Here is a 25,418-nt window from a genome sequence, read left to right on the forward strand (position 1 = left end):
CATTAAGTGGGAACTTCAGAAATCCTCCATGCAAACAGCATGAGCAAGACAGCACCTGAAGTGCGTTCGTGGAATCAGATGAAAAGTGGTGCCAGTTTCTCCGCCCCTGCCACAGGACCACACCTCCACCCGCGGGACATGCCTGCACCTGTACCTCATCCATGTCTGCAGCTTGCTGTGAGAACCTTGAAAAACATTTCATATTAAGTGGCATGGATGTCATGTAGTGCTTGGACAACCCTGTATATATACAACAAACACCTTTTTGGTACTGCAGCCTGGCAAAGTGCAGGTGACGATATGGAACCTCTTCCCTCGATGTTAAATGCACATGCATAGAAGTTAAGAATGAGTACTTAAGAATGAGGCAGAATCCATGGTCTGTTTCAGTCACACTTCTAACCCTAATTACCTGTGTTTAAGGGCTGAATAAGCAAAATCTTAGTTGGTTAGTCACTGAAGCAGCTGTAAACGTGACAAGTGCATTCATGCTTCCCTGAGACACAGCCCATCTCCCTCAGTGCCATCAGACAAGGCTGCAGTGAACGTCTGCAGTGACTGACGCCCCACCTACTGTCGGCAGGTGACGCTCAAACCAGGCCGACCACAGAGATAACGGTCACGTTCTCATGACTCACCAAGCCAGAAGCAGACAGCCAACGCCTCCACTAAAGAGGAACCAGCCAGCTCCAAGAGAAAGATTTGGAAAAAACTTCAAGCAGTTTGAGGAGAATTGGGCCCCGCACTGCATTGTTTACTAGCAAGCTGTAGTCCAAATATCAGCCGGTGACCACTAGCCTGCAACCCTGAGCGTATTTCAGGTGCACAGGAAAACTCTAAAGGCAACTTCCTGCATTCAAACCACAGCGGTCAGCTAGAGATGGTCTAATCTGTCTTGCTGAAAGCAGGGACATAAACAAGGGTGTAAGGATTTTGAAGCGTTTTCCATCTACAGGGGATGGAAAAACTTTTGAAACCACACAACCAACTAACACTTTTCTTATTGGTGGAGACTGTGGAGATGCTGTTAGATATTGCTGGTCTCACCAGCAGGAGATGCAGTTCGATATACGTTTCAGATGAGTCACCTGATTCTTCAGCTATCACTGGGTGGTTTCCATGAAAAGGTGTGGACCACAGCTGCATTTTGGGCATAGATGGTCACACCCTTGTCGTTGGTGGACTTCTTTTCTTTAAACAAAGCAAGCAGTCACCTCTTAGCTCCACCTCTGGTCAGTGAAACGTTTGCATCACTTCCTGACTGCAGTTTATTTGACAAGGCCGGTATCTTAATGGATAAGCTCTCACTTACTCCTTTCACACGAGTTTTCTGGAAGCTTTAATCACTGAGCACAAGCTGCCATAATCAGGCTTTTCCCTCTTGCACAAAGAAGTGGCTTTCAATCTCAATCCACAAATCCTAACCCCTAAGATGAAACCTGTGAGAAAAAAGCATTTGCTTGATAAGATGCCTTACTATTTGCAAGCTTTGTGTGTTTATCCATACTTTAAAAAAACAAATTCACAAAAAATAAATTGAAAAAGTCCCCAGAAATCCTTCAGTAAATTTTTGGCCATATAATGTACCAATATTTAAACTATGCATATTGCATGAAATAACCAAACAAATACCATCAGACATGCCTGAAATTTGCTCTGGTGTGTCAGACTCCAAACAATGGAGTCTACACTGATAAGTTACTTATGCTGATCATGGATTATTCCAGTGCTACAATGTTGCCCACGCTTTCCAGAGGTGAGGTATTGTTATATAAAATACTTTATTTTTGTATTAATGTCATACAAAATTATGCTACATTGTTATATTTTCCGACTGATGCTAAAGGAACACTACCCTGATCAGAGCAAAAAAAGAAAAAAAAAGGTACCAGATAATGAGACATCAGGTGACACTGCACATAATCCTTCATTTTTTAGATCAGATTAAAATGACTGAGGAATTTACAATGGAAACCAATCTCAAACTCAAGCAATTCATATCTGTCCTTCGTATAACTGACAGTGTACCTTAGTTCAGTGGCAACCTGCATACTACCCTTCTTACAACAAACACAATCCCATTTCACCAACCCCACCTAAGACTGTAAGCATTCTGAACCTTAACTCTGAGCATGGGGGGATTGGGAAAAAAAGTGTAGAATAACCAGATGATCCGCTTTCCTCCAAGACACACACATTAGACAAAGCCAAAATTGCCTTTTGGTGGGGGAGGGGGCATTTATCAATTAAAGTACAACAATTAAGTCAAATGTGACAAACGTACAAAGAAAATGTAAAAGCCTGGCATTTTTAAGAAAAATAATAAAATAAATGCTGATGTTCATTATAAAGAAAAATAAGAGAATCAACTTTATTCTTCTGAGAAGTCATGTTATTTATTAACTGACTGCGTCAACTTCTCATTTTTGCAACAGTCACAGCGATTAAGATTTATAATTTGATGTTAGCCAAGTTAGCCCCTCGTACAGTCCGTCACCCGTCGTCGCACAGGAGGGCTGCACGTACCAATTTCTATCTCTGATGCGGGTTAAACCCAGTTTCTCTTGTATCTCGTGCGGCTTCATGGCATCGGGCAGGTCTTGCTTATTGGCAAAAATCAAGATGATGGCGTCCCTCATCTCCCGGTCATTAATGATGCGGTGCAGCTCCTGTCTGGCCTCGTCTATCCGATCTCTATCGGCGCAATCCACCACGAAGATTAGCCCCTGCGTCCCCGTGTAGTAGTGCCGCCACAGGGGCCGGATTTTGTCCTGGCCGCCGACATCCCACACGTTGAATTTCACGTTCTTGTAGGTGACGGTCTCCACATTGAAACCGACAGTGGGAATGGTTGTAACGGACTGGCCCAGCTTCAGTTTGTAAAGGATAGTAGTCTTTCCTGCTGCATCCAGTCCCAGCATTAATATCCTCATCTCCTTATTGCCAAATATCTTGGAAAGCATTTTCCCCATTTTGTAAATTTTGCATAAATATCCAGGGAAATTACTTGTGGTCGCTACGCGCCTCTGGCGATTTAAAAAAAAATATATAATTAAAGTGTTAAACGTTTTCGTCTTAACGACCAGCAAGAAGTCTGTAAACCAGGAGGGGTTAATTATATACGGCACTTCTAGAACACTTTCTGGTGATGGCGCGGTATTTAAGCATTAACAGAGGTATTCAGAATATTACAGACTGGTGTCTTCACTTAAAGTTCTTCGAAGAGGCTTAAAAAGATCAAAAACCGACAGACACTGTGCACTGGCGGTACCGATCTGCGTCAGTTTTCCTTTGTTTTGACTTCAGCGTAAAGTCATGATGGCAGCAGCAGCCTGACATGCGAAGGATTCCGCGAACCGAAAGCCCGGACAGCGCTGCGTGCGGGAACTTTTCAGACCCACACCTACAGCGAGCGCCGGAACACATGCATTGCTTTATATTTGACTTTTCGAATAATGCCAGTTGTCTCCAACATTAAAATACAGTAACTCAACTTCGTGAATCTCTCCGATGACGTAGGGAACGTTAAAATCGATATCACAAAAAGAAATAGCTGATAAGATTCAAAAGATGAGATGTCTGGATTAGGCCCTCGAAGCCTACAGCAGTTCTGACTTCCTCCTGGTCTGGCGAGGTCCTCCTTTCGGCTTTATTCCGATCTGCAAATAGCTGCCAAGCCCTGCAATTTCCAGATGCTCCCCGATAAAGCTTCAAAGATGAAATAACAGCACCGCCGCTGGGAACAGAACCACCTGGACCGCAGTAACTCCAAATGTCATTGATTCATCCGAGAGATACCTCTTCTCTTCTCCCTGTAACATTAGAGCGGTTCAGAAAAGGGAGGGGGAGGTAAAGAACAACTTTAAAAAGATCTATTTTGTCCTTCCGTCAACATAATATACTCATAATCACAATTTTCAGCGCGCATTACTTATTTTCACGATCTCAAATACGGATTTTTTTCCTGATACCTGCAACTGCAGCAACCCCCGCACCGCCCCGGTGGATCCTCCCCGCCTCTCTCGCTGCTCTCGGTCGCACAGCGGCTCTCCTATGTACCGGAAAAGGTGCGGACCTCTATCGGCCGCCACTTCCTCTCGCAGTTCACGCAGTAGTCATCCAGTCAGCATGCGCGCACACAGGCGCCTCTCTATGGCATCAGCATGTGCGCATGCTCACTGATCATCGGGCTGAAACGGGAAGTCAAACTCCGCCCTCTTTGCGCGCTGTAGAGCCTAGCCAGATAAAACCACGGGTCGCCGTAGGGGTGCGGTTACCGCGCAGTTACAGCGCAATTATGGCACATAAAGCTATGGAATGCGATTTGGAACAGGAAGTACCTTTGGCCCCCAGAAACTCTTTGTTGTTGACTGCACATTAACCATTTTCTTTGGTTGGAAGTTGAACATTTATTTAATGAGTTTTACAGTAAAAATGAAATTGGAAAAGGATATTATTTTCGTGTATGGAAAGACTGATGTTGAAAGTAAAAGGATATGCATATTGAGCATTTTTATTTTACAAGGAAAATATTTTATTCATAGATGTAAATGGGCAAAGAAGTAACCAAGGATCCAGGACTTTAAAAATTTATTTCCAAACCTTGCATGGATTAAAAAACAAGAAAGCTGTTAAGACACTGGATGCATATACAGCCTTGAACTTGACTGATAACTGAACTTTATGATTAATTTTCCTTCTCTCTATTTTATATTAATATTAGGCCTACTCATTTTTTCCAAAAACTGATTTTCTTGGATTGTCTAATTTCCAGTAAAATAAATGTGAATCTGTAATGTTACCCCTGCCCACTGCATAAAGGCCCATAGCACAGTTAATATATCCTAGGTGATGTAAAATTAAACTTCAATTTACTGTTTAATAGTAAATATGAAAACATATCACTCCCCCTAAAGCCCACACAAAAAGAGGGGAATATAATGTCTGTATTATCAGGTATGTACACGATTGTTTAATACCAAATGCCTCAAATTCATCCAGAAGGCCAGCTCCGTCACAGCACTGACCCTGAACAAACCCATCCAGAAGGCCATGCAACTCCATCACAGGACTGACCCTGAACAAACTCACAATATTATGAACAATTCTGCCTCTCTGCTTCAGGGGGCGCTGTCCTGGAGCACATTTAGCCACCGGCTCATTCCACCCTACTGGGCGTCCTTCCTGCCTGCTGCCATCAGAGATGATCAGACAACATAATGACTCCTCCCAACCTGTCAAGTGCAATGACAATCAGATAATGTTCCGGTTTTAAAGATTGATGATGCCATTTCAGTTGCACATTTAATGTTTGAAAATCATAGATCTGTAGAATTTTCTCTCTTAAAATGTTTTAACACCAATAATTTCTGAAAAATACATTTGTAAAATAGCGACATTAGATTGGAATAACGGCTTTCTGATTTTAAGCATCCGGAATGCGCTAATGCATTGCGGTCTGTTATAAGCACAGCAGACGATGATACCTATATTCTGACTGATTTCAGAAAAGCCCCATTTTTAACAGATGAACTGAAAATAATCTGCTACAAATTATCAAATAATATATAATTTAAAAAATACAACTGACTCAGACGTATAGCGACATAAACGAACTTCTGCACCTGTTGTAGCTGATTGCTGATCCCTTGGAACAAAATCTGGCAGATGAGCTTTTCAATAGAAAAAAATAGATTAGGATTGCCGCTCGCAGGTGACGGACTCTTCCATCTTGTTTGTATCCTTTCTGAGATCTATTTTAATCTCTTTCAAGTCATAATATATAACGTTTAATCGTCCTTACCGTTTGAGCTGAAAAAAATGTAGAATGGTGGAAATAAGTTTTATTAGAATAGAATAATGCAAGTCAAATTTTATATTTTGCAACCAGTCTTAATTCCAGTCTTTTATGATAATTAAAATAAGTGCTTTTTAACCATAGCAACGTCACTCATTGCAAACCATCCGTGCTCTCAGAGCCGCCCTCTGCTTCATAGGTAATATAGCGCAAGCGTACAAACTTACGCCCTTTGGCGAGTTGTTGGGAATTAAATGAATGTCGGTGTTTCGTGTGTTAGATTGCACTTAATTAGATTTTGACTGCCGTGCTTATTGTAGTCAAAATAAATTTAGATGGAAGGTTTTGGTAAGTTTAATGAAAAATGATACATCATGCTGTAATTTAAATGTGATTCCTGAGTAGCCGCATCGGGTAATTTAGTTGTATGTATGATATTGGTGAGGCGGTTTATTATGCGTTTTGGAAGTAATCGGATAATTTCTTATACTGCGTCTGAAACTACCAGCGCTTAAATGTAAGCACGTCACGGTTACATAATCTAACAATTCAATAAAGACCGCAGTTCCAATATTAATTGGTACGACTTTGAGGGTAGGCCTATTTTGTAGACAGTTTTAGGAGCTTTTGAATTATACTTTAAATTGTTTAAAAAAAAGGGCTACTTTAATGCATGTCCATCAACACCACCTTTCTTTCCTTAATGACATGTATTTATAGTGCAGGCTTTAGTGCATGAAGATACTATAATGTTGGTGATACAGGGCCTGTGGCATTTTCCCTCTCCAGACAAACCCCCCCTGGAGGAAACCTTGACAAGCATGCTGAGCTTTGACCCAAGCAGGAGCTGTGACTCTCTGGACTTGGCTGATGGTTTTCCCACTGATCCCCCCACTCAAGATACCTTGTGGATTGAAAGTCTGCAGATGGCTTCTGATCCATTTGTTGTAACTGTCAGCACTATACCAGATGATGAGCCCAGTCTGTTACAGGCTGAACTCCTGTGCCCTGATGCCATCAAAATGCCACGGTCCCCCAAACTGGATCAGGTAGGGCAGCTGGAACGCTTGGAGCTGGGTCATGTAGAAGGCTTGGAGATTTTGGGATTTGATCAGGTGGAACATTTGGTAACTTCGGAACTGATTGAAGAGGAGCCCTTACAACTGTTAGAGCAGCCGGGGTCCATGCAGCCGCATTCAGTGCAGCCGTCCCAGGAGGATGAGCATTCCGGGTCCATGCAGCCGCATTCAGTGCAGCCGTCCCAGGAGGATGAGCATTCCGGGTCCATGCAGCCGCATTCAGTGCAGCCGTCCCAGGAGGATGAGCATTCGGGGTCCATGCAGCCGCATTCAGTGCAGCCGTCCCAGGAGGATGAGCATTCCGGGTCCATGCAGCCGCATTCAGTGCAGCCGTCCCAGGAGGATGAGCATTCCGGGTCCATGCAGCCGCATTCAGTGCAGCCGTCCCAGGAGGATGAGCATACGGGGTCCATGCAGCCGCATTCAGTGCAGCCGTCCCAGGAGGATGAGCATACGGGGTCCATGCAGCCGCATTCAGTGCAGCCGTCCCAGGAGGATGAGCATTCGGGGTCCATGCAGCCGCATTCAGTGCAGCCGTCCCAGGAGGATGAGCATTCGGGGTCCATGCAGCCGTCCCACACAGAGGAGCAGCCGGAGGCTTTAGAATGTGGCCACATGGAAGAGTGTGCACCGCCAGGGCAGGAAGCCATCATGCCAGCAGAATCTTCAGGGTGTGGTGCACATTTAACTGTGGGATCAGTACCAGGAAGCCCGACCAACATGGAGCTGGAAGACTCATCCAAGGTTGGAATAACTGAGGAGGTTCCTTTCCCTGAGGAGTCTGAAAGGTTCTTCAGAGCAGTAGAGGAGAACCCTGAAGATTTCAATGGCTGGACCTACTTACTTCAGCATGTGGAGGAGGAGGTGTGGTTTTTGTATCTGGGGCTGTAACATGCTATGTCCATGTAGCTCATAAACTTACTATTCCTGCTGCTGTCTCAGAATCACATAGGTGCTGCCCGCAAGGCTTTTGACTCCTTTTTCTCCCAGTACCCTTTCTGCTATGGTTACTGGAAGAAGTATGCTGACACGGAGAAGAGGCTGAGTGGGATACAGATGGCGGATGAGGTACCTGCAGGACCTGCGGAGGAACTTTTCCTCCAGCAGGCCTCCTGGAGCTGGAACACTTCAGGATCTGCTGCTTTTTTGAGGGCATTGATTCCAGAGTCAATCTCCTCGTGTAGAGCAGGCCTCCTCCTGCATGGTGTGCCACTCTAGATTTGCAAGGAATATGAAGCCTTCCCATGCACATATTCTGGTTCATCCTATTACAGCTTTCCTGTAGTCAAAATGTTCGGCTAATTCCCGTACGTCGTCTTTTGTGACCATATTTTCTGATCACAAATTAAGTTAAATGTGTCATCCTCAGTTTCCGTACTTGTTCCCCACTGCCCCTGGTGACATGCACGGTGCCCTTTCTCCTTGTAGGTGTATCGCCGTGGTTTACAAGCCATCCCGGTCAGTGTGGACCTGTGGCTGCACTACGTTGACTTTGTGCGGGAGGTTGCTGATGGTGCTGAGGCTGAGAGCCGTGTGCGACTGTGAGTGTACGCTTAGCCCGGCCCTCTGTTTCACTTGTGAGCCTTCTCACATGTAATAGACTTTTGTGTCTAACTTGCATGTACATTAAATTCTGTCAGTGGGTGAGGTGTGTAGATCTTGCCTGTAGTCTGCCTTTACTGATGACTTTGCAGTGTGTTTGAGCACGCAGTGTTCTCTGCGGGCCTGGATTTCCGCTCTGACCGTCTCTGGGAAGCCTACATTGCCTGGGAGACGGAGGTGGGCAACCTGGCTGCCGTTACAGCTCTTTATGACCGTGTCCTGGCCATTCCCACCCAACTGTACAGCCAACACCATCAGAGGTGAAGCAGACATGTGCTCATGGTTAAATGTATTATGAGTGTCTCTATCAAGGTCAGGGAGTTTTTACTGCGACATTGGGGATATATCTCCATTTTTCAATGTGACAGATTCTTAGGATTTTGGCTGTTTTAAATATGGAATGCCTGCACAATGGGGTTTACTTTCTGTAGTCTACATAATTAAAATTCATACATACTACAGGGTGGAATAAACATGGCTCCCTAAGTGTGTTCTTGCTGCTCTAGGTTTAAGGAGCATGTGCAGAACAACCTGCCAAAACATTTTCTGTCACTGGAGGAATTTTCAAAGCTCCGGAAGGAACTGGCTTCTGTGGACAAATTGAGTGGGGAGGAGGTTACCCCCAGTGAAGATCTCCCTTTGGGAACTGAGGACTTGGCCGACCCTGCCAAGGTGAGAACTGTACCTGAACAACGTCTGATGGAGGTGCACTGTTTCTGTTCCTAGGTTAAAGTAAGATCTCAATTCAAATGTCTTTCTGTGCAGCGTGTGACTGAGATCGAGAATATGCGCCATAGAGTACTTGAGTTGCGACAAGAAATCTTTAATCACAATGAGAATGAGGTTAGCAAACGCTGGACATTTGAGGATGGGGTAAGTCTGTGGAGCCAGTTAAAGATTCTGCCTGTATTCTGAGGGGCAGCATCAGTTTTGCTTCAGTGTGACTTTTTTCACTTCAGTTTGCCTAAATTCGCAAATGATTCTTCCTGGCGTTCTAAAATCTCTTCTCTTCTGGCCAGATCAAGCGGCCTTACTTCCACGTGAAACCCCTCGAACGAGCTCAGCTGGCTATATGGAGAGAGTACTTGGACTTTGAGATGGAGAATGGGTCCCTTGAGCGAGTGGTGATGCTCTTTGAGAGATGCCTGGTGGCTTGCGCTCTCTATGAAGAGTTCTGGATCAAGGTATCAGTCTTTTCTGGCTTTGCCTTCCTTAGGAAAATTCAGATTCCTTCCTGCCCAAATACCTTATGATGATATATGGCTCTGTTGTGTTAGGGGATGGCCTCCTTGCCACCAGATTTGACTGCTGAATTTGAAAGCTACGTTGCATCTCTCCATCCTACCTTACAGAAACTAATCTTAATGGTTCCATGAAGGTGCTGACGGGTCTGAGAATTCCGTGTTCATGTCAGTATCATTGTGGGACAACCAGAATGTGCCTCATGGTGGCAATTTATCCCCCCTCCCTTCTGTCACTCTCTCCCTTTTGAAGTATGCTAGGTTTATGATGAACTACAGCATCGATGGGGCACGTGATGTTTATACGAAGGCTTGTTTGACACATCTGCCCAAAAAGCCCTCTATTCATTTGCTGTGGGCAATGTTTGAGGAACAGCAGGGTAAGTTAAACTGTTGCTTGCTTTTGATAGTTGTACAAAAACTAGTCTGACACTAGAACATTGGAAGATCTCATCAAGCTGCAGTTGCAGTTCAATGTAAACGATCATCTTAAAGTGGTTGACGATTCCAAGGTAATGTGGAAGAAGCCAGGAGGATCCTGAGAACCCTGGAAGATCTGCTGCCCCACCTGGCTGTGGTGAGACTGAGGCGTGTCAACCTGGAGCGTCGCCGGGGCAACATGGAGAAGGCAGAGTCTCTACTGCAGGAAGCTATTAAAAATGGGAAAACGCCCAGTGAGGCCGCATTTTACTCCCTTAAGTTGGCGAGACTTTTCTTCAAAACGCAGCGCGATCTGCTGAAGGCCAGAAATGTGCTGCTGGATGCCATTAAAGTGGATGAAGTGAGCTGAAATAAAAAATGCTTGCATTTCCAAGCTACATTTACATGTTCGTCATGCTGCAATTTTGGTCAAGTAATGTATAACGTGTTAAAAGGGGTTCATATAATATTTAGTTTCAGGAAAGTATCCAAAATTAGTATTTGCAGTCTTTATTGCAAAAGTACACTTGAGATTTGTTCTTTGTATGTATCCCAGATGAGTCCAAAATTGTACCTAAACCTTCTGGAGCTGGAGTACAGTGGGGATGTGCAGGAGAATGAAGACCAGATTGTGGCCTGCTTTGATAGGGCCCTGAGAAGCCCTCTGCCCCTAGAATCTCGTCTCGCCTTTTCCCAGCGCAAGATGGAGTTTCTAGAGGACTTTGGAAGTGATATCAACATGTACGTCTCTCTCCCTCAGTGGAGAACCCATATGCATTTGTTTTCCATCTGATTTTCCTGATCTGTTCTTTCACTATTTCTTAGGCTTATGTCTTCGTATGAGGAACATCAGAAGCTCTTGAAAATACACGAGTCCTCTAAGAGAGAGACTGAAAATGAGTAAGGAACAGCGATGTCATACAAACTTGACCATTTGAGTGGTCAGTCCTAGTCTTGAAGGTTTATTTGACCTTCCCTTAAGTCTGGACTGTACTGGATTCATTATGCAGTTCCCAGGAGCCGGAGGTAAAGAGACGGTGCACAGAAGATGTGAGTATGAACTTCAGCCATATGAGTGCCGATATGCAGGCGAGCCAAGCGTCATACAGCTACAGCTGGTATCAGGCGAGTCCCGCAGCCGACCTGGATGCTCAGTCTCCAGTGTCTCATGTCTGCTATTTTGAGTGAGAGTTTAATGGTCTTTTTTTTTCCTTGTACATAACACCTTCCTCTCTTCTCTTAGAATTACAGCTACCAGAACTCGTGGGCCTATGGCCAGTACTACACCCCTCCACCAATGTGATGTGTCATCAGAATAAGACCTGTATTCAAAATGATTTGGGTTTTGGGGTGGGGTGGGGTCGGAGTAGACATGAGCTTGAAGTGCTTTTCTTTTAGTATATTCCTTGTACACATGAGTTTGCAATGAAGCAAAATGAATGTAACGTGGCTGTGAAAACCAACATATAATAAACCATACGTCTTAGGAGTCCTGTGTTTTTAAATATACTCTGTGCATAATATGGTGGGATACTCAAATTGGTTGTTTGTGAGTGAAAATATACTCCGTGGCAAAAGCTAAGCACCCAGATGGAATGGAGGAAATTAAATGAATCTGCATGTGGTGAAAGGTCATGTGACTATCGCAATGATAATATCAGATCCAATGGCCAACAGTTACTAGTGTGGGCAAACTGCTGGCCCCATGGCAGTAGGGGGTGGCAGCCCCACCCTGTTGAACAATAACTAGTGGAAAAACTGGGCAAGATAAAAGCTAAGGGGGGAAAACAGCATTAAATTTGACATCTTTAAATGAGCTGCTGCACTGTTCAGTACTATGCACTGCAGTAGGTAAGCGATGGCACTGTGGAGAGGCTGGGTTTGACCCCAGCAGGTTAAGGTCATCAGGCTGGGGTCCTTCAATGTCATGCCGGATAATTACAAGGTATGTGCATGTTGCCTATTTAGAAAGACATTTTTTTTATGTGTGGTGTAGGGGTGTAAATATGGATATAATATGCTAATTTACAGTCCTAGAGGTTGGAGGCTACAGTGTAAAACACTGAGGTATAACACAACCATGCACATACAGTGGTACATTTATCAAACTTCAAAGCAGGCTTCTGAAAGATTATAATGCAAAAGAATTATACAAAATTCAAGGAATTTGATCTGGAAGTAGATTGACAACAGCTCATTGCTAGGAGAGGACGCCTAAATGTAAACATCCGGGTGCGTTTCCGAAAAGCATAGCTGCTCACTACCTTATCAATTAACAATGTTGGAACTGCATCTGAATGGGCCCAATTATGTAATTATAGGGAGCTTTTGGGAAACGCACCCCCGATTTTGATCGTTTAACGCAGGTACCACGCAACCGTGAGAAGCCCAGAAGACTTAAGGCCTACAAGCTGACGTCACTTTTCCCATCATGCTTTGAGGGTCACTTGTGCGCACGCTTTGAGCCGCTGGTCCTTTTCGTCGCGTAGTGTGGCGAGGGTACGCAGGGGGAGATATAAAAAGTGAAGAGATTCTCTTTAGTTCCTGTATGTACTGACTTGTTTAGAAGGTAAGACAGACTCCGGCTCGTTTGAGGCTAATGCTTCGTTGACCTGAAATTGTTTTCGAAAAGACGAGGTGTTTATTTAGTGTTCTTTTAAAAATAATATCGAAGAGGCCTAAATGCGTGTTTCTACCATGGCGAGTAACGCAGGTCACCCAGTCTGTAGTTTCCTAATGCTAATTAAATGATCGCTCTTTTTTCATTTTATCGTAAAGAGCAGAAATCTGCCTTGTTGTTTATGTTTTATATATATGTATATATAAACGACTAGTGTCACGCGTTTTGCATTTTCTATTTTCGCTGATATCTCACTGTACTAATACCGTCAGTAGCGTTTAACAATGTTTGTAGCCACTTAAGAATAAATTTTACAGTGAAATGTGATATCGTTTGGTAAATAATTGGAAATTTCAAATGAGTCTAGTTGAATTAAATGGGAACTGCATCCTGGAGCACTAGAAAGATCAATAAAATATATTGTCAACTTACGATCGCATAGCTTTTACATATTCTCAGTTGAAGCTCTTATCTGCGAGTATATGGGATGATGTCGGGAAGGTCTTTCAAATTCTGTGTCCACCGGAGTAACCATTGTGCCGTTGGGTCCGTGAGCAAATCGCACAAGCCGTAATATTCCATGGACGGTGGCTGACCGTGCTCTCTGATCCTCTGTTGTATGTCAATTTGGACAGAAGCCTCTATTAAATGTAAATGTTTCATGCAGGTGACCATGCAGCTGTTTTTGCGGGCGCAGAACACCCACGCCTTGGAGGTGACGGGCACTGAGACTGTCAGAGACATTAAGGTGAGGCTTCTAAGCTCTTGTGATGTTCCCATAGCGTCAACTGTTGTATCTTCCGTAGGCTCTCCTGAACTCTGAATGTTTGTTTGCTTTTTTGCATGCAATTGTATAATGAACAGAGAGTGTCATTAATTTTAGATTAAACCCACATTTTATGTCCAAATCTTTACTCAGTCCTTGGAAACCACTATTTTGCTCACTTGTGCTCGTTGCTTTCCTCGTAAAATGATAGGATTTTGGCCAGTTCTTAACAAATTTTGTTTGCAGCAATCAGTCAACTGGGAAGTTGGATTGAATTAACCCAATCAGAAATGAGAGCCTCATAAACGGTGATGCCGGTGGGGGCTGGATGGCGGTGTGCGTGTTCTGCTGCCGCCTGCCAGTTCAGTGCTGTCTTGTGCTGCCCTTCAGCTCCAGGTGCAGCTCCTAGAAGGCGTGCCTGTTGAGGAGCAGGTGCTGCTGTTGGCTGGTTCCCCCTTGGATGATGCAGCCAGCCTGGGCCAGTGTGGCGTGTCAGAGCACTGCACCCTGGAGGTGCTGGCCAGGATGCTTGGAGGTTAGTGTCCCACAGTGGCCTTGCTTCGTCTCTGTGTTATCAGTCGACCCATTGGGTTGGATTATTCTAGATGGCACATGGTTCTGTACTTTTCTAGTGTAATACCCAATTGTGAATCCCAGTTAGAATCACAATAGATGTAATTTTCAACATTTTGGTTGGCTCTGGAACACTGATTCTGATTACAAATTGATTAGAATGATTCTCTTAATGAGTACTGATTCTGATTTATATAAAACTTTTTTTTTTTTTTTTTTTTAGCATGGTCTGATCATTTCCAGGTTTTGTCTACATCACAGTAGAATTCAGTCAGTCTCCAGCAGGGAGCAATGTCACATGTTGATGTACTTTTAATGTTCTTGTGAACATGAGCAAATTCAGTTTGATCTCACAATCCCCCCCAGTGACTTAACTAACCCGTCGCCTTGACCTCACAGGAAAGGTTCACGGCTCCCTGGCTCGTGCCGGTAAGGTCCGCGGACAGACTCCCAAGGTAAGTGGACAGTGGGACTTGATCTGCTTTTGTGTGCCTTTAAACCAAGGCTATGCGTGTGTGGTGCTGCATCTAGCCTCAGCTCTGAGCTGCTAACTTTCTTCTACTCCAGGTTGACAAACAGGAAAAGAAGAAAAAGAAAACGGGCCGGGCCAAGCGCCGCATCCAGTACAACCGCCGCTTTGTCAACGTGGTGCCCACATTCGGAAAGAAGAAAGGTCCGAATGCCAACTCATAAAGAGCCGCCCTTTCAGCGTGGAGTCAGGGGGCATGTGAGCGGGACTGGATACGCTGTCTGGAAGGAGTGATCCGCTCCCCTATGGAGAGGAAAAGCCATTCTGTTCTTCCCGCTTACTGTCATGACACAGGCGTGCTGAATGGGAAACTTACATGGAATCATTTCTGCTCATGTGCTTCTGATAAACATTCAAATAAAGTGGAAATATCAAAATGCCAAAGACATGAATCAAGTCCTTGTGATAGGAGGCAAAAGGCTCAACTCCAGTGTCAGGAGGTGAAAATATTGCCTTAATTCTTAAATTACTGGTTCCCACTGTTAAATGGGTTATTGTTGCACAATAATATTGCACAAATGTGTTTTCAAACATTTCATCATTAGGTTATACTAAAATCAACACAGTTTCATCACTTTAAATCCTCCATGTTTCATATAAAGACAAGTGAGAATCAGCCTGCATTCCTTAGTCGGCATTATGGGCCTTGTCCAAGTGCCCAATGGCGATGAGACTCTTCTGACCATAGGATCTGAACCCATGATCTACCAGATGCAGGTATGTACTCCTTGCATACTGACCACTTTGTAATACCTTAACTGCATCACATTCTATTTGGTACTTAATTTACCAAACTTTATTTGCATTTATCTGATGTGGGGAAAAGTCCAGGGACCATAGAGGGAAAAAACATATTAGAGCTTCGCCTGGATTGGACAGGCATAAGAACAACCATGCAAGCTTGTATAATGCTGTGAAAACTGTATAAAGCTTTTTTTTGCACTTGTCTTAACGCTGTGGCCCAAACAAAGATGGATCCAGATGTGCAGCACTGAGTTCTTGTTCACTGCATGGTCACTTCTTTCCCTGGGTTCTGCTCTTTACTCAATGGACACAAGCTCCACCTCGAAGATCAGCTTTGCATTTGGTGGAATTCTGATTTAAAAAAATGCAGGTTAAGGTAAAGACACTGCTGACGGTTTCATATTACTGGTGTGTTTTAAATCTGTACCATACACACAAGCTTGAGCAAATCTACAGTATATGTTACCAGTCCTGATAGAGGCCTACACTACTCCCACAACCCAATATAAAAGTGCAGATCAGGGAAGTGCTATCTGACCAATCTTATCTACAGTGATAATACGAAAAGTTAAACCTTTGCAAAGATTGTAAAACTCACAGAGCTTCTGGAAGACTACTTTGTAACAGCTGGGACACTAGAAGGCCCAACCGTCACGATTCCTGATTGTGTGAAACTGCAATGCTCAAAGGCAACAGGCTAATTGGAGACGCGACACGTTTTGTACTTTTGAAGATTACGGGGCGATTTGTAAGACTGCTAGAGGATACTTTGAGTCCGGCTGGCCCTTCTTCCCATAGGCCCACTCTGGTTCTATCTCAATCTTAGCCGTCTCCCCTTTGCTCATCGTCAGGAGTGCTTCATCCCACTGTACGAAAGATAAATACATCATAGGCATACACAAGCAGAGAATCAAGAAAGATACATCATGTAACATGGTTAGATCACTGGTAAACCGCCACTCAGGAAGACAGGGCTCCATCCATACCCCTCTGATGACACGGCCCATTCCAACCTTGAAGCTCAGCGGCTTGCTCTGTTTCTTCTTCTTGGCAGCTATAGCAGAGACGGCAGACAGAATCCCTCAGATTTTACAGCCAGTTGAAGATTCCAAGGCTGGAGTTCATGGAACATTCATTCTTCAATTACAAGATATGGTCAAACAAATCTGATGTACGAAAATGCGGTTACTATTTGAGAAATGTGTAGTATGTCTCACTTCATCCATTCTACTAGGCGTCGGATAGTCCGCGATACCAAAATCCTTTGGTCTTTGGCAGACCTTACTTGCGGGGATGTTGGTGTCAAAGACTGTGCCATCCTCCAAGGTGCCAGTGTACCAGCAGCTCACGGTGTCACTCTTCTTGGGGAAGTTGACCTTGTCTCCTTTCTTTAACACTGACTTGGTGTACTTCGGTGGGCCCTGAGTGATAGAGCCAAAAGCTCAGGAGGAACAAATAAATTGCTCAGCACTCACTAACATTTCAACCCTTTTGAGGAATATGTGTTTAACTGCAGCTTATCGAGTGTGATTGTGATCAGGAGTTGAAGCAGTTCAAGTGTCATCGGACTACTAAGGAAAATTAACATCAAAGCTGATGGAAAAAAACATGGTTTTTAGTGCAAAATTGACCTTTTATTAAACCACTCATCTTCAGTCTTTTACTTAATTTTGGAACATTAAGAGAAGAGACGCAGCTGTGTGCTGGATATGTTTCATCCCTGGGTGTCATGCGCTTCCACATAATCCATCATATCAATGCTTTTTTTTCTGTGATTAATCATATAGACGAGGCTCCTTTACCTCATCAGCTGGATCTGCTTTGGTTTCTTTGGGTTTATTTTCAATTTTAACTTCTTTCATCTCTTCTGTCACTTCTTCCACTGGGTCTGTTCCTTTAAACCGCTAGTTATTGTAAGGAAAAAGATACATACATCAGTATAACATTTTTAATTGGACACAGACTAACAGTTTTTGGTTATTATTATTAATACTACTGTTACATCCCGGTCTAGGGTCAGGTGTAAGAAAACTGAAATTTGGCAGCGCAAAACACCAGCACATCAGCCTTAGTGCTGGTTTACCCAAGTATGTCACAGTAGCACAAAAAAAAAAAACCTCACATTCAGCAAGCTTCACTGGAGACATGAATACACAGTATTATAGATACAGAGGCGATGTTCCCCAAGTTTCCAAATAAACCACATCATCCCGGCAAGCTTCATTATTTATCAGTATTAGCTAGGAGTTAATTTATTAGCCTTTCAGCAAAGTCTAACTTTCTAACAAACTTGGCTTGACCTGTGCGATCCACAGTCTTCCATCCTGCGTAGGTAAAAGCAGTTGGTCTTGGTCAAAGCATTCACTGTTCTGTAGCTGGTACAGAAATTAAATGTACCATCTGGCTTGGGTACCAGTAAACACAGGGAACTCCAAGGTCTAGAACTAGAGGCAGCAAGACCATGTTGAATGAGATACTCTGGTTGCTTTCTCATAAAGTGCATCCTGAGAGATGCACTGACTTCATACAGGACTGAGGCAGCTAGGGAGTGTTTAGCTCGCTCACGCACAGCAGGCAAGTGCCGACATAAAGAACTGACACACACTTAGCACCTCTTTGAAGAGGCCTGTAACCAAATGGAGAACAGAAGCTGTTTTCTTGCAGTACATTTAAAGGACCACGGACAGCATGTCCAAACACCAACTCTGCTGGACTAAATCAAAATCATTCCTGAAATGTGTCACGAATGGCAAAGCAATGAAGCGGGATTCCCTCAATATTTTGGATCGATAAACACTTTATTATAGCTGAAACCTGAAAGAATTTTTTAAAAGGAAGTATGTGTAAAAGTCTCCCTTTTGAAAATAAATGATATAAGAAAGCTGTATGTCTCCCATCTGAACAAAAGAAATGAGGAGGAAATGTGGAGCAGGATGTCTTATAATCGATAAGGCATGATAATCGATAAGGCATGATAATTGATAAGGCACATTGCAAATAATAATAATCAATACTTTATTGATCCTCATGTCGCAAATGAACTAAATATACATCAATGATCTAATAAAATATATTGCTTATACTATCAAGCTGAATGAAACTGATTTTAACAATAATGAACAAATCACACCTTTTTAAACACTGAACCACTGATCCAATTTAAATGGATCAAATTATACACTGATATTTATTTTATATACAGGATATTTAGGGACCGTTGATGCAAAAACTGGAAACCGAAGACCGGAGTGAATTCTGAAATCAGTTATAGAGGGAATGATTAATATTGCAAACAAAGAAAGCATTTTTTTTTCCAGTCAGCAAAATCATTAACTTCAGTTCTCACTAAACAATAAAGCAGGGGTGAGGAACTTGTTCCATGGGGGGCTGGAGTGGATGCAGGTTTTTGGGATGGCCTCTCAATCAGCCAATAAGAGTGGGTCCCCAGGACTTGCCTCTCAATCAGCCAATAACAGTGGGTCCACAGGACTGGCCTCTCAATCAGCCAATAACAGTGGGTCCCCAGGACTGGAGTTTTATTATTACTGTTTTATTATTGGCTGATTGAGAGGTAGTGTTAATTTCGTCACCTATTTTTAATTTAGTCTTAGTCTTAGTCTTGTGCCAAATGTCCTTGTTAGTTTTAGTCATATTTAGTCATTCACATATCTTTTTTTGTTAGTCAAGTTTTAGTCGACTAAAAGTCTCGTCATTTTAGTCTAGTTTTAGTCAAAAGAAAACTCAAGGTATCTTGGTCAAGTTTTAGTCGACTAAAAGTCTTTTAATTTTAGTCTAGTTTTAGTCAAAAAAGAACTCAATATATTTTAGTCTAGCTTTAGTCAAAAATTTTTAGTCTTTTTTAAAATAACACATTATTACTGAGATTATTACTGATACACATTTCAGTAAAAAAAACAAAGTGTTTCACATATCTCAAACATTGGTTAAATGTCATAATTACCTGACAAAATACACTTGTTGAATGATTTTTGTTGAATGCAAATGTTAAACGTGTCTGGTTTTCAATTTCTGATTTAGGAGACACATTCACAAATGATTAACCTGTTCTGAAGAGCATTTTATTTTAACCAACACAATTCAAAAGCTGGGTCCCAACAGACTCCGACTGACAACTTAAGTTACAAGGATGTCGTTTAAGGTTGGTGGTGTTTTCCCCGAAATTCTTTGTCCGCAATGTTTCCCGTCAGTTATGATGACACATTCTGACTTTTTGTCAGTATCATTGTACTTAAAATGCGACCAAATATCGAGCCTCTTCCTTCGACCTAGCATGTCGTCGTCGCTCGTCACTCGTGTTCGCTTTGTGTGTTGTGTGTTCAGCAGGAGTATGAGACCTGTAACTTGAGCAACAGCGCGAAGCCGCGAAATCGTTCTGAATATTTTAAAGCCGTAACAGCTGATGAAAAAGCAGAGACGATTGTAGACGAAAATGAAGAGAGATTTTATCTTAGTTTTTATTTTATGCAAAACATTTTCGTCTCGTCTTTTTTCGTCAACAATAATCCATGTTAATTTAGTCTTAGTCAGCGTTTTTGGACAGTGGTGCAGTCTTGTCATCGTCTCGTCTTAGTCATGAAAAAAAAGGTCGTTGACGAATATATTTCGTCTCGTCTCGTCTGACGAAATTAACACTATTGAGAGGTCATCCCAAAAACCTGCATCCACACTGGCTCTCCATGGAACAGGTTCCCCACCCCTGCAATAAAGTGACCACTGTAGTTTGCTGTTACTGGAGACAATATGGGTTTATCATAAAATGGCAGGATGAACAGATTGGACAGGTGGTACTGATTGGGCAGAAACACGGTGTAAGAGATTCCAGAAAGAAACCCACACGTTCAGGTAAGATCCTCTGTTCGCTTGCATGTTTAACAATACCAGTAATAAGCAAATGTACATGGTGATAACCATCGAATTTCATACCGTGGGGCACCGTGAAAGTAGAACAGCACTGCAGCCCTAACTGGAAAACAAAATGTTGTACAGAAGTTGAGGGTCTCAAAGTCAAGGGCTCAAGCCACAATGTTCTAAAACCTAACAGTGATAAGACAGAATTAATCGTCATTGGGTCAAATTCCACATTCAGCAAAATGATGCCGATTAGCCTCCACTGGGACTACACCACCATCTCCCCCTCTCCTCTGGTTCCCAACCTTGGTGTTACCTTTGACCCAACCCTCATTTAAACCACACATACGTTCCACAGTAAAACAGCTTTCCTCCATCTTCGCAGCATCCTTAGGTCCTTCCTTTCCAACTCTACTGCGGAGTCCCTCATTCATGCCTTTATCTCTAGCCATCTTGACTACTGCAACTCACTACTCGCTGGTATCACTGCTAAATCTCTCCATGAACTCCAGATAGTCCAATACTCTGCCGTCTGCCTCTTCACTCACACTCGCTCCTACCAGCACTTCACACCCATACTTCAGAGCCTGGACTGGCTCCCTATAAAAGAACACATCCACTTTAAAATACGTCTTTTAATAACCAAGCCCCATCATATCTTTCTGAACTGATTCTCCCCTGCCAGCCTCCCTGCAGTCATAGATCTTCCTCTCCTGGCTCTCCTCCCTCCTGCAGTCATAGATCCTCCTCTTCTGGCTCTCCTCATCCCCCATCCAAACTCCATGGCTATGGTGACTATGCATTTCCCTATTTAGCTCCCCCACCTTTAGATCTCCCTCCCTACTGCAATTCATCAATTGATCTCGGTCTCAGATTTCAAAATCAGGCTAAAAACCTTTTTGTTTGCTCAAGCGTATAACCTACCGTATCCATAACACATCTTGTTGTTTTTGTTTTGTTTGTTTACAAGATCTCGAAGACACTTGCATAGAATAAAGTAAAGCAGTATATAAATAAAATGTATTATTATAATTCTCACAATTCTTGAACAATACATTTTATTTCTTATTTTCCATTGCATATTGTCTTAATGACGATGGAACAAACATACCGAAATTGCAATCCAATATTTAAACTTTATCAACATTGAAAGTTAGCAGCACTAGAGTTACTAAAGAAATAATGGAGCTAATTGCATTGGAAGATCAGCCATTTTCATAGTGGAAGATGACGGTTTTAGTTGGTTTCGTTATGCACGATATATTGGTTAACATGTCAAAACTGCAGCCCTATGTTTCAACCTGATCAAAATTCAATGTTAGCACCTCTAGCCTCAACTACTACTGAAATAATTACGATAATGTTCTAGTGGAGGTTGAGGGTTTTAATTTAGAGATCTCAACACGCTGGCCCACAAAATGTTTATAATGCGTTATTGAATCTGGCTCACTGATCACTGATCTTGTTCTCTACAGAATAAAAAAAAAGTCATCCCGCTAATGCAGGTGTGGGCAATCTTATCTGCAAAGGGCCGGTGTGTATCCAGGTTTTCGCTGCAACCCTGTAGATTACTAATCAGAGGACTAATTGGCTGAAGAGTCCTCTCACCTGGGTTTGAACAGCTGACCTACAGGTTATCCCAAAAACCTGCACACACACCGGCCCTTTGCGGATAAGATTCCCCCCCCTGCGCTGTGTGCCAGCAGGCTTCACTTCTTTTTCTGAATCTAAAGAAAACATGCAACTCAGTTTTGCTTATTTGCTGTAACTTACAAAAAGGATGTTAAAAGTTTGGTTAAGTTTGGTTAACAGAGGGAAAAAGGCTGTATATCCAAGCGTATGTTTCCATCAGCTCATGAGGGCGTGTTGACATGTGCAGTTGGCTGTTGATCATTAATTAGGCTACATTAAATATACCTGATAGCGGAGCTGGTTTTTGTTACAGCATTCTCCATGCTATACGTTAGAAAGTGTGCAGGGACCTGCAGGTCATTTGAGTTCTACAATATTTTGCTACATGGGAGATGTAGGCTGTGTCAAACCTGCCAGCTAAGTGCACTTGGCGCTGGAGAATTAAATGTTTGTTTCATTTTGTAAATCTGTTTTGTCAATTGCAAAGTCTGTGACCTATGTAAATACTGTAATCAACAAGTTGCCAAAGTGCTTGCACTTGAAAAAAATAAAGCACTTCTAATTTTGAAAGCATTTTTTGTTATTTTGTTTAGTATGTTGGTATTTGATGACAGACAGGCATCAATTCTGAATAGTACATTTTTTTCTTATGAGTTAACAGTTAAAAGTCCATTAATGAGTGTCGACAATCAGTGATAAAAAAAAATCTGAAATAAACATCCATACTTGGGAACAGCAAATTGAAACACTGAACTCCATTCATGCTCAGAGTTGGTTGGTGTTCATTTGGACATGAGCACATCATTACCAAAGAAATATGTTACAGGATGTCGTGGCAACAGGACAGTGAAACACCAGGGGCCTGCACTACAAAGTGGGTTACTGGCTTATCGGGGGAACTTTTCGGATTTAAGGTAGTCTGGGCAAAATGTAAGTGAACGAATATGAAGTCCATTTAAATTGTGGTACCGACAAGTTACCCCGATAAGCCAGTAACCCCACTTCGTAGTACAGGCCACAGCTCTCTGGGGTGAGCCAGCTATGCCCTTCCGAAAGAGAACATGCCACCATACTTTCCTTCACAAGAATTATCTTTAACATCATTCGGGAGGGTGAGGGCATATAGTCCTGTGTTTGAACAATCTTCTCACATAAGCGACTCAGAAAGGTTCAGCGTTAGCTCACCTCACCTCGCATGCCCTGATCACAGTGGGGAATTCCCATGGCACCGTATCATCTTCACTCAACTCGGGCGCATAAGATGACCAGATAATCCCTGTCAGGGGGGCACTTTGAGCTCAGACAGGGTTTGTAAAGGACCATTTCAATTAATAAGACCAGGATTTCACTTAGCACTGAGTTCTTGCTGTGCGCTGATTGGTCAGTCTCCTATAATGATGCACGTGTCACTAATGTTAACGTCAATCAACTGGATGAGTCTTTCAATCAAGGAAACAAACCAGTCAAAGCACAATAAGAACTGAACTATTTAGCCAAGTGCAGGAGCCTTTATGTTAAAGTAGTTTGTAAAACCTGAAGTAGCTTATAGTGCCCCCCATCATGGATTATCAGGCACATCAATTACCTCAGGCAGGGGTGCAGTAAAGGGGACGGGGTCTTAGGAAGAGGGACTCAAATATTTGGAACATAACTGGATTGGGGGCCCAATATTTGTAGAGCCACCCCTGACCTCAGGCAAGTGCGTAACTTTTCCTAAAATTTTTTTTTTTTATTAAATTCCTTCCACCAGCAACAGCAGTCAAACTATAACTCTGACAAACACAATCAGAGTATTTAGGAATCATAAGAAGCAGAACAAAATTAAAAGTAATGACCTTCTCCCTTCAGTCTTTGTCAGGCCTTATAAAGGAATTGATCAAATGTGAATCAGCCTATTAGAATGGAAAAGTAAAGGCTGTAATAGTGTGAGGGATGGCGAACACAGACGAACTCACCGAAAGGGCAGCGGAGTTATAAAAGACTATTACAATCCGGGTCGTAAGACTAATACTAATAACAACAACAACTAATAATAACTGCTACTCAGCCTTAGTGCTCTATGTAACAGGCAATACACTTACCTTGCTCTCAAACAGCTTATTGTAGGCTACAATCAAACGGTCCTTTTTCGCTGTTTTAGCAACATTTTTTATGTTTCCCAGTAGCTTATGTTCAGCGAGAAACTGCAGGGTGACAAGTATTGAAATTTTACAATAAGAACAATCGGACATAAAAAATTAAGACACTACAACCTAATTGACAAAAGTATATATGATATTAATACATTGTGCACCTAAATAAGTATTGTACGTATGGGTAATATATTTTGCTGTCCGACTCTGACATTTATTGGCATTAATATTTATCAGATTTTTCTGGTACACGGAGGTTGGAATGGTAACTTAGTTTACTTGCTAACTGCCTATAGCCTCCATGCAGTAACCTGATGCGACATGTGCGCACTTCGGTTAGTGAATCGGTCTAGTTAAACAGTAAGCTAGCGCGCAAACCGCTGCATTACTCAAACACTGGTCATACCGACTGGGCCGCGTTATCCTGCAAGAATTTGATTATATCTTTTTTTGGAAGATCATCACTTTGAAGCTGCTCGTCACTCCACTCCCTGCTTGGTTCGGCAGCCATCTTGGATGTAAACACCGCAACCTTTTACCTCACTGTGGTTTGGACAGTTTTACTGGCGCTGGGCGGAGCCACTGCGGTGAAAGCATGGGGCAGAAACCGGCGGGAACAGTAGGTGGCAGAAGAGCGGCGCCGCTCCGAGGCTGATTAAAGGTATCGCAAATCGAAAGGTCCTTCATATGCGAGCACACAATGCTGGGAACTGCAAATATAAAGGAATAGGAACTCTTCAAGTAGCCAAGCTGGAGACTATCACTGGTAGAGGCAAAATGCATGGATATATCCTGAACAGGATGATGGCCTCCAACAGGGCACACACACACAATAATATACTATGGACAATTTGGAGATGGCAACTAGCTTCTTTGCAGAGTTTAGAGACGGGTAATTCTCTTTAATCAATTTTGATAGGGAGAGAAGATCAATATGATGTAATCAGAAATGGAACATTGAATAAAAAGTAACGTTATGCTCCTGAATAATGCTTGTATAATCCTCCATTTGGGGAGAAAAAAACGTTTTGTTTCTAACATAACACTCGCAGCTCGGGGGATGAATCCACTCAAATACATGAACATGCACACTTAGAAGTATCCCAAGAGGAACCGAAGAAACGGGCCTTCACAAACATAGTAACAGCTTGAAGATGGTGAAGAGCCTGGGCAGCGAAGGAGGTCAGCAGGAGCCCAAAGAACGCAAAAGTAGTCGCTAAACCCAGGCCTAGCAATGCGAAAAATACACGCACCCCAAAAAGACAACTTAAATCGATCTAATCTTTGCGATAAAGAATCTTTTACATTAACCATCTACCATCTTCAAGAAAAAGCAAAAGATTTTTATCTTGTCATGAATCAATAAAGGCAACACAAGTAATTTGAATACTTAAGTAAAGCTGATGTCTTGGCT

The 25,418-nt window shown here is 42.8% G+C and overlaps 4 protein-coding genes and 2 long non-coding RNA genes across 7 annotated transcripts; 3 read left to right on the forward strand and 3 right to left on the reverse strand.

Moving 5' to 3' along the window:
- Nucleotides 1–1,757: 1,757 nt before the first annotated feature.
- On the reverse strand, nt 1,758–4,175 carry arf6a (ADP-ribosylation factor 6a). The gene is made up of 2 exons (XM_023812984.2): nt 3,972–4,175; nt 1,758–3,812 (listed from the first exon to the last, which is right to left on the reverse strand). The coding sequence occupies exon 2, from the start codon at nt 2,970–2,972 to the stop codon at nt 2,445–2,447; it is 528 nt and encodes a 175-aa protein (XP_023668752.1). The 5' UTR covers nt 2,973–3,812; nt 3,972–4,175; the 3' UTR covers nt 1,758–2,444.
- A 552-nt stretch (nt 4,176–4,727) lies between these two features.
- LOC140581162 (uncharacterized) lies at nt 4,728–5,961 on the reverse strand. Its single transcript, XR_011984227.1, has 3 exons — nt 5,804–5,961; nt 5,625–5,672; nt 4,728–5,234 (listed from the first exon to the last, which is right to left on the reverse strand). It is a non-coding gene; the product is annotated as an uncharacterized lncRNA (long non-coding RNA).
- LOC111844397 (pre-mRNA-processing factor 39-like) lies at nt 5,662–11,628 on the forward strand. 2 transcript variants are annotated; one of them, XM_023812849.2, is made up of 14 exons: nt 5,662–5,737; nt 6,518–7,740; nt 7,819–7,944; nt 8,305–8,417; nt 8,571–8,738; nt 8,985–9,150; nt 9,244–9,351; nt 9,498–9,662; nt 9,973–10,099; nt 10,232–10,500; nt 10,696–10,880; nt 10,965–11,039; nt 11,150–11,264; nt 11,383–11,628. In XM_023812849.2, exons 1-14 carry the CDS (start codon nt 5,668–5,670, stop codon nt 11,440–11,442), a joined length of 2,970 nt encoding a protein of 989 aa, XP_023668617.2. In that variant the 5' UTR covers nt 5,662–5,667; the 3' UTR covers nt 11,443–11,628. The 2 variants fall into 2 exon arrangements, with proteins under 2 accessions (XP_023668617.2, XP_023668618.2); XM_023812850.2 differs by lacking the exon at nt 5,662–5,737 and adding an exon at nt 6,035–6,145 and having other exon boundaries at nt 6,587–7,740.
- A 922-nt stretch (nt 11,629–12,550) lies between these two features.
- Nucleotides 12,551–15,011, forward strand: faua (FAU ubiquitin like and ribosomal protein S30 fusion a). Its single transcript, XM_023812936.2, has 5 exons — nt 12,551–12,708; nt 13,427–13,507; nt 13,916–14,060; nt 14,498–14,553; nt 14,666–15,011. Exons 2-5 carry the CDS (start codon nt 13,433–13,435, stop codon nt 14,789–14,791), a joined length of 402 nt encoding a protein of 133 aa, XP_023668704.1. The 5' UTR covers nt 12,551–12,708; nt 13,427–13,432; the 3' UTR covers nt 14,792–15,011.
- Nucleotides 15,012–15,408: 397 nt separating this feature from the next.
- fkbp3 (FKBP prolyl isomerase 3) lies at nt 15,409–24,569 on the reverse strand. The gene is made up of 7 exons (XM_023812935.2): nt 24,411–24,569; nt 23,954–24,055; nt 17,174–17,275; nt 16,657–16,792; nt 16,358–16,425; nt 16,140–16,237; nt 15,409–15,722 (listed from the first exon to the last, which is right to left on the reverse strand). The coding sequence occupies exons 1-7, from the start codon at nt 24,513–24,515 to the stop codon at nt 15,668–15,670; spliced, it is 666 nt and encodes a 221-aa protein (XP_023668703.1). The 5' UTR covers nt 24,516–24,569; the 3' UTR covers nt 15,409–15,667.
- LOC140581143 (uncharacterized) lies at nt 17,271–22,445 on the forward strand. The gene is made up of 2 exons (XR_011984183.1): nt 17,271–18,942; nt 20,034–22,445. It is a non-coding gene; the product is annotated as an uncharacterized lncRNA (long non-coding RNA).
- Nucleotides 24,570–25,418: the final 849 nt, after the last annotated feature.

The sequence above is a fragment of the Paramormyrops kingsleyae genome, chromosome 19 (genome assembly GCF_048594095.1).
Source record: "Paramormyrops kingsleyae isolate MSU_618 chromosome 19, PKINGS_0.4, whole genome shotgun sequence".
NCBI lineage: Eukaryota > Metazoa > Chordata > Actinopteri > Osteoglossiformes > Mormyridae > Paramormyrops > Paramormyrops kingsleyae.

Excerpts from the sequence above, each read along its gene's own strand:
- arf6a (XM_023812984.2), bottom strand. The coding sequence starts at position 2,972 with ATGGGGAAAATGCTTTCCAAGATATTTGGCAATAAGGAGATGAGGATA.
- fkbp3 (XM_023812935.2), bottom strand. The coding sequence starts at position 24,515 with ATGGCTGCCGAACCAAGCAGGGAGTGGAGTGACGAGCAGCTTCAAAGT. Across the intron at positions 16,426-16,656 it reads TGACACCAACATCCCCGCAA|CTGCCAAGAAGAAGAAACAG; the intron begins GTAAGGTCTGCC and ends TCTCTGCTATAG. Across the intron at positions 15,723-16,139 it reads AAGGGCCAGCCGGACTCAAA|AATTCCACCAAATGCAAAGC; the intron begins GTATCCTCTAGC and ends TTTTTAAATCAG.
- LOC111844397 (XM_023812849.2), top strand. The coding sequence starts at position 5,668 with ATGAGCTTTTCAATAGAAAAAAATAGATTAGGATTGCCGCTCGCAGGT. Across the intron at positions 9,663-9,972 it reads ATGAAGAGTTCTGGATCAAG|TATGCTAGGTTTATGATGAA; the intron begins GTATCAGTCTTT and ends TCCCTTTTGAAG. Across the intron at positions 10,501-10,695 it reads ATGCCATTAAAGTGGATGAA|ATGAGTCCAAAATTGTACCT; the intron begins GTGAGCTGAAAT and ends TATGTATCCCAG.
- faua (XM_023812936.2), top strand. The coding sequence starts at position 13,433 with ATGCAGCTGTTTTTGCGGGCGCAGAACACCCACGCCTTGGAGGTGACG. Across the intron at positions 13,508-13,915 it reads AGACTGTCAGAGACATTAAG|CTCCAGGTGCAGCTCCTAGA; the intron begins GTGAGGCTTCTA and ends GCTGCCCTTCAG. Across the intron at positions 14,061-14,497 it reads GCTGGCCAGGATGCTTGGAG|GAAAGGTTCACGGCTCCCTG; the intron begins GTTAGTGTCCCA and ends TTGACCTCACAG.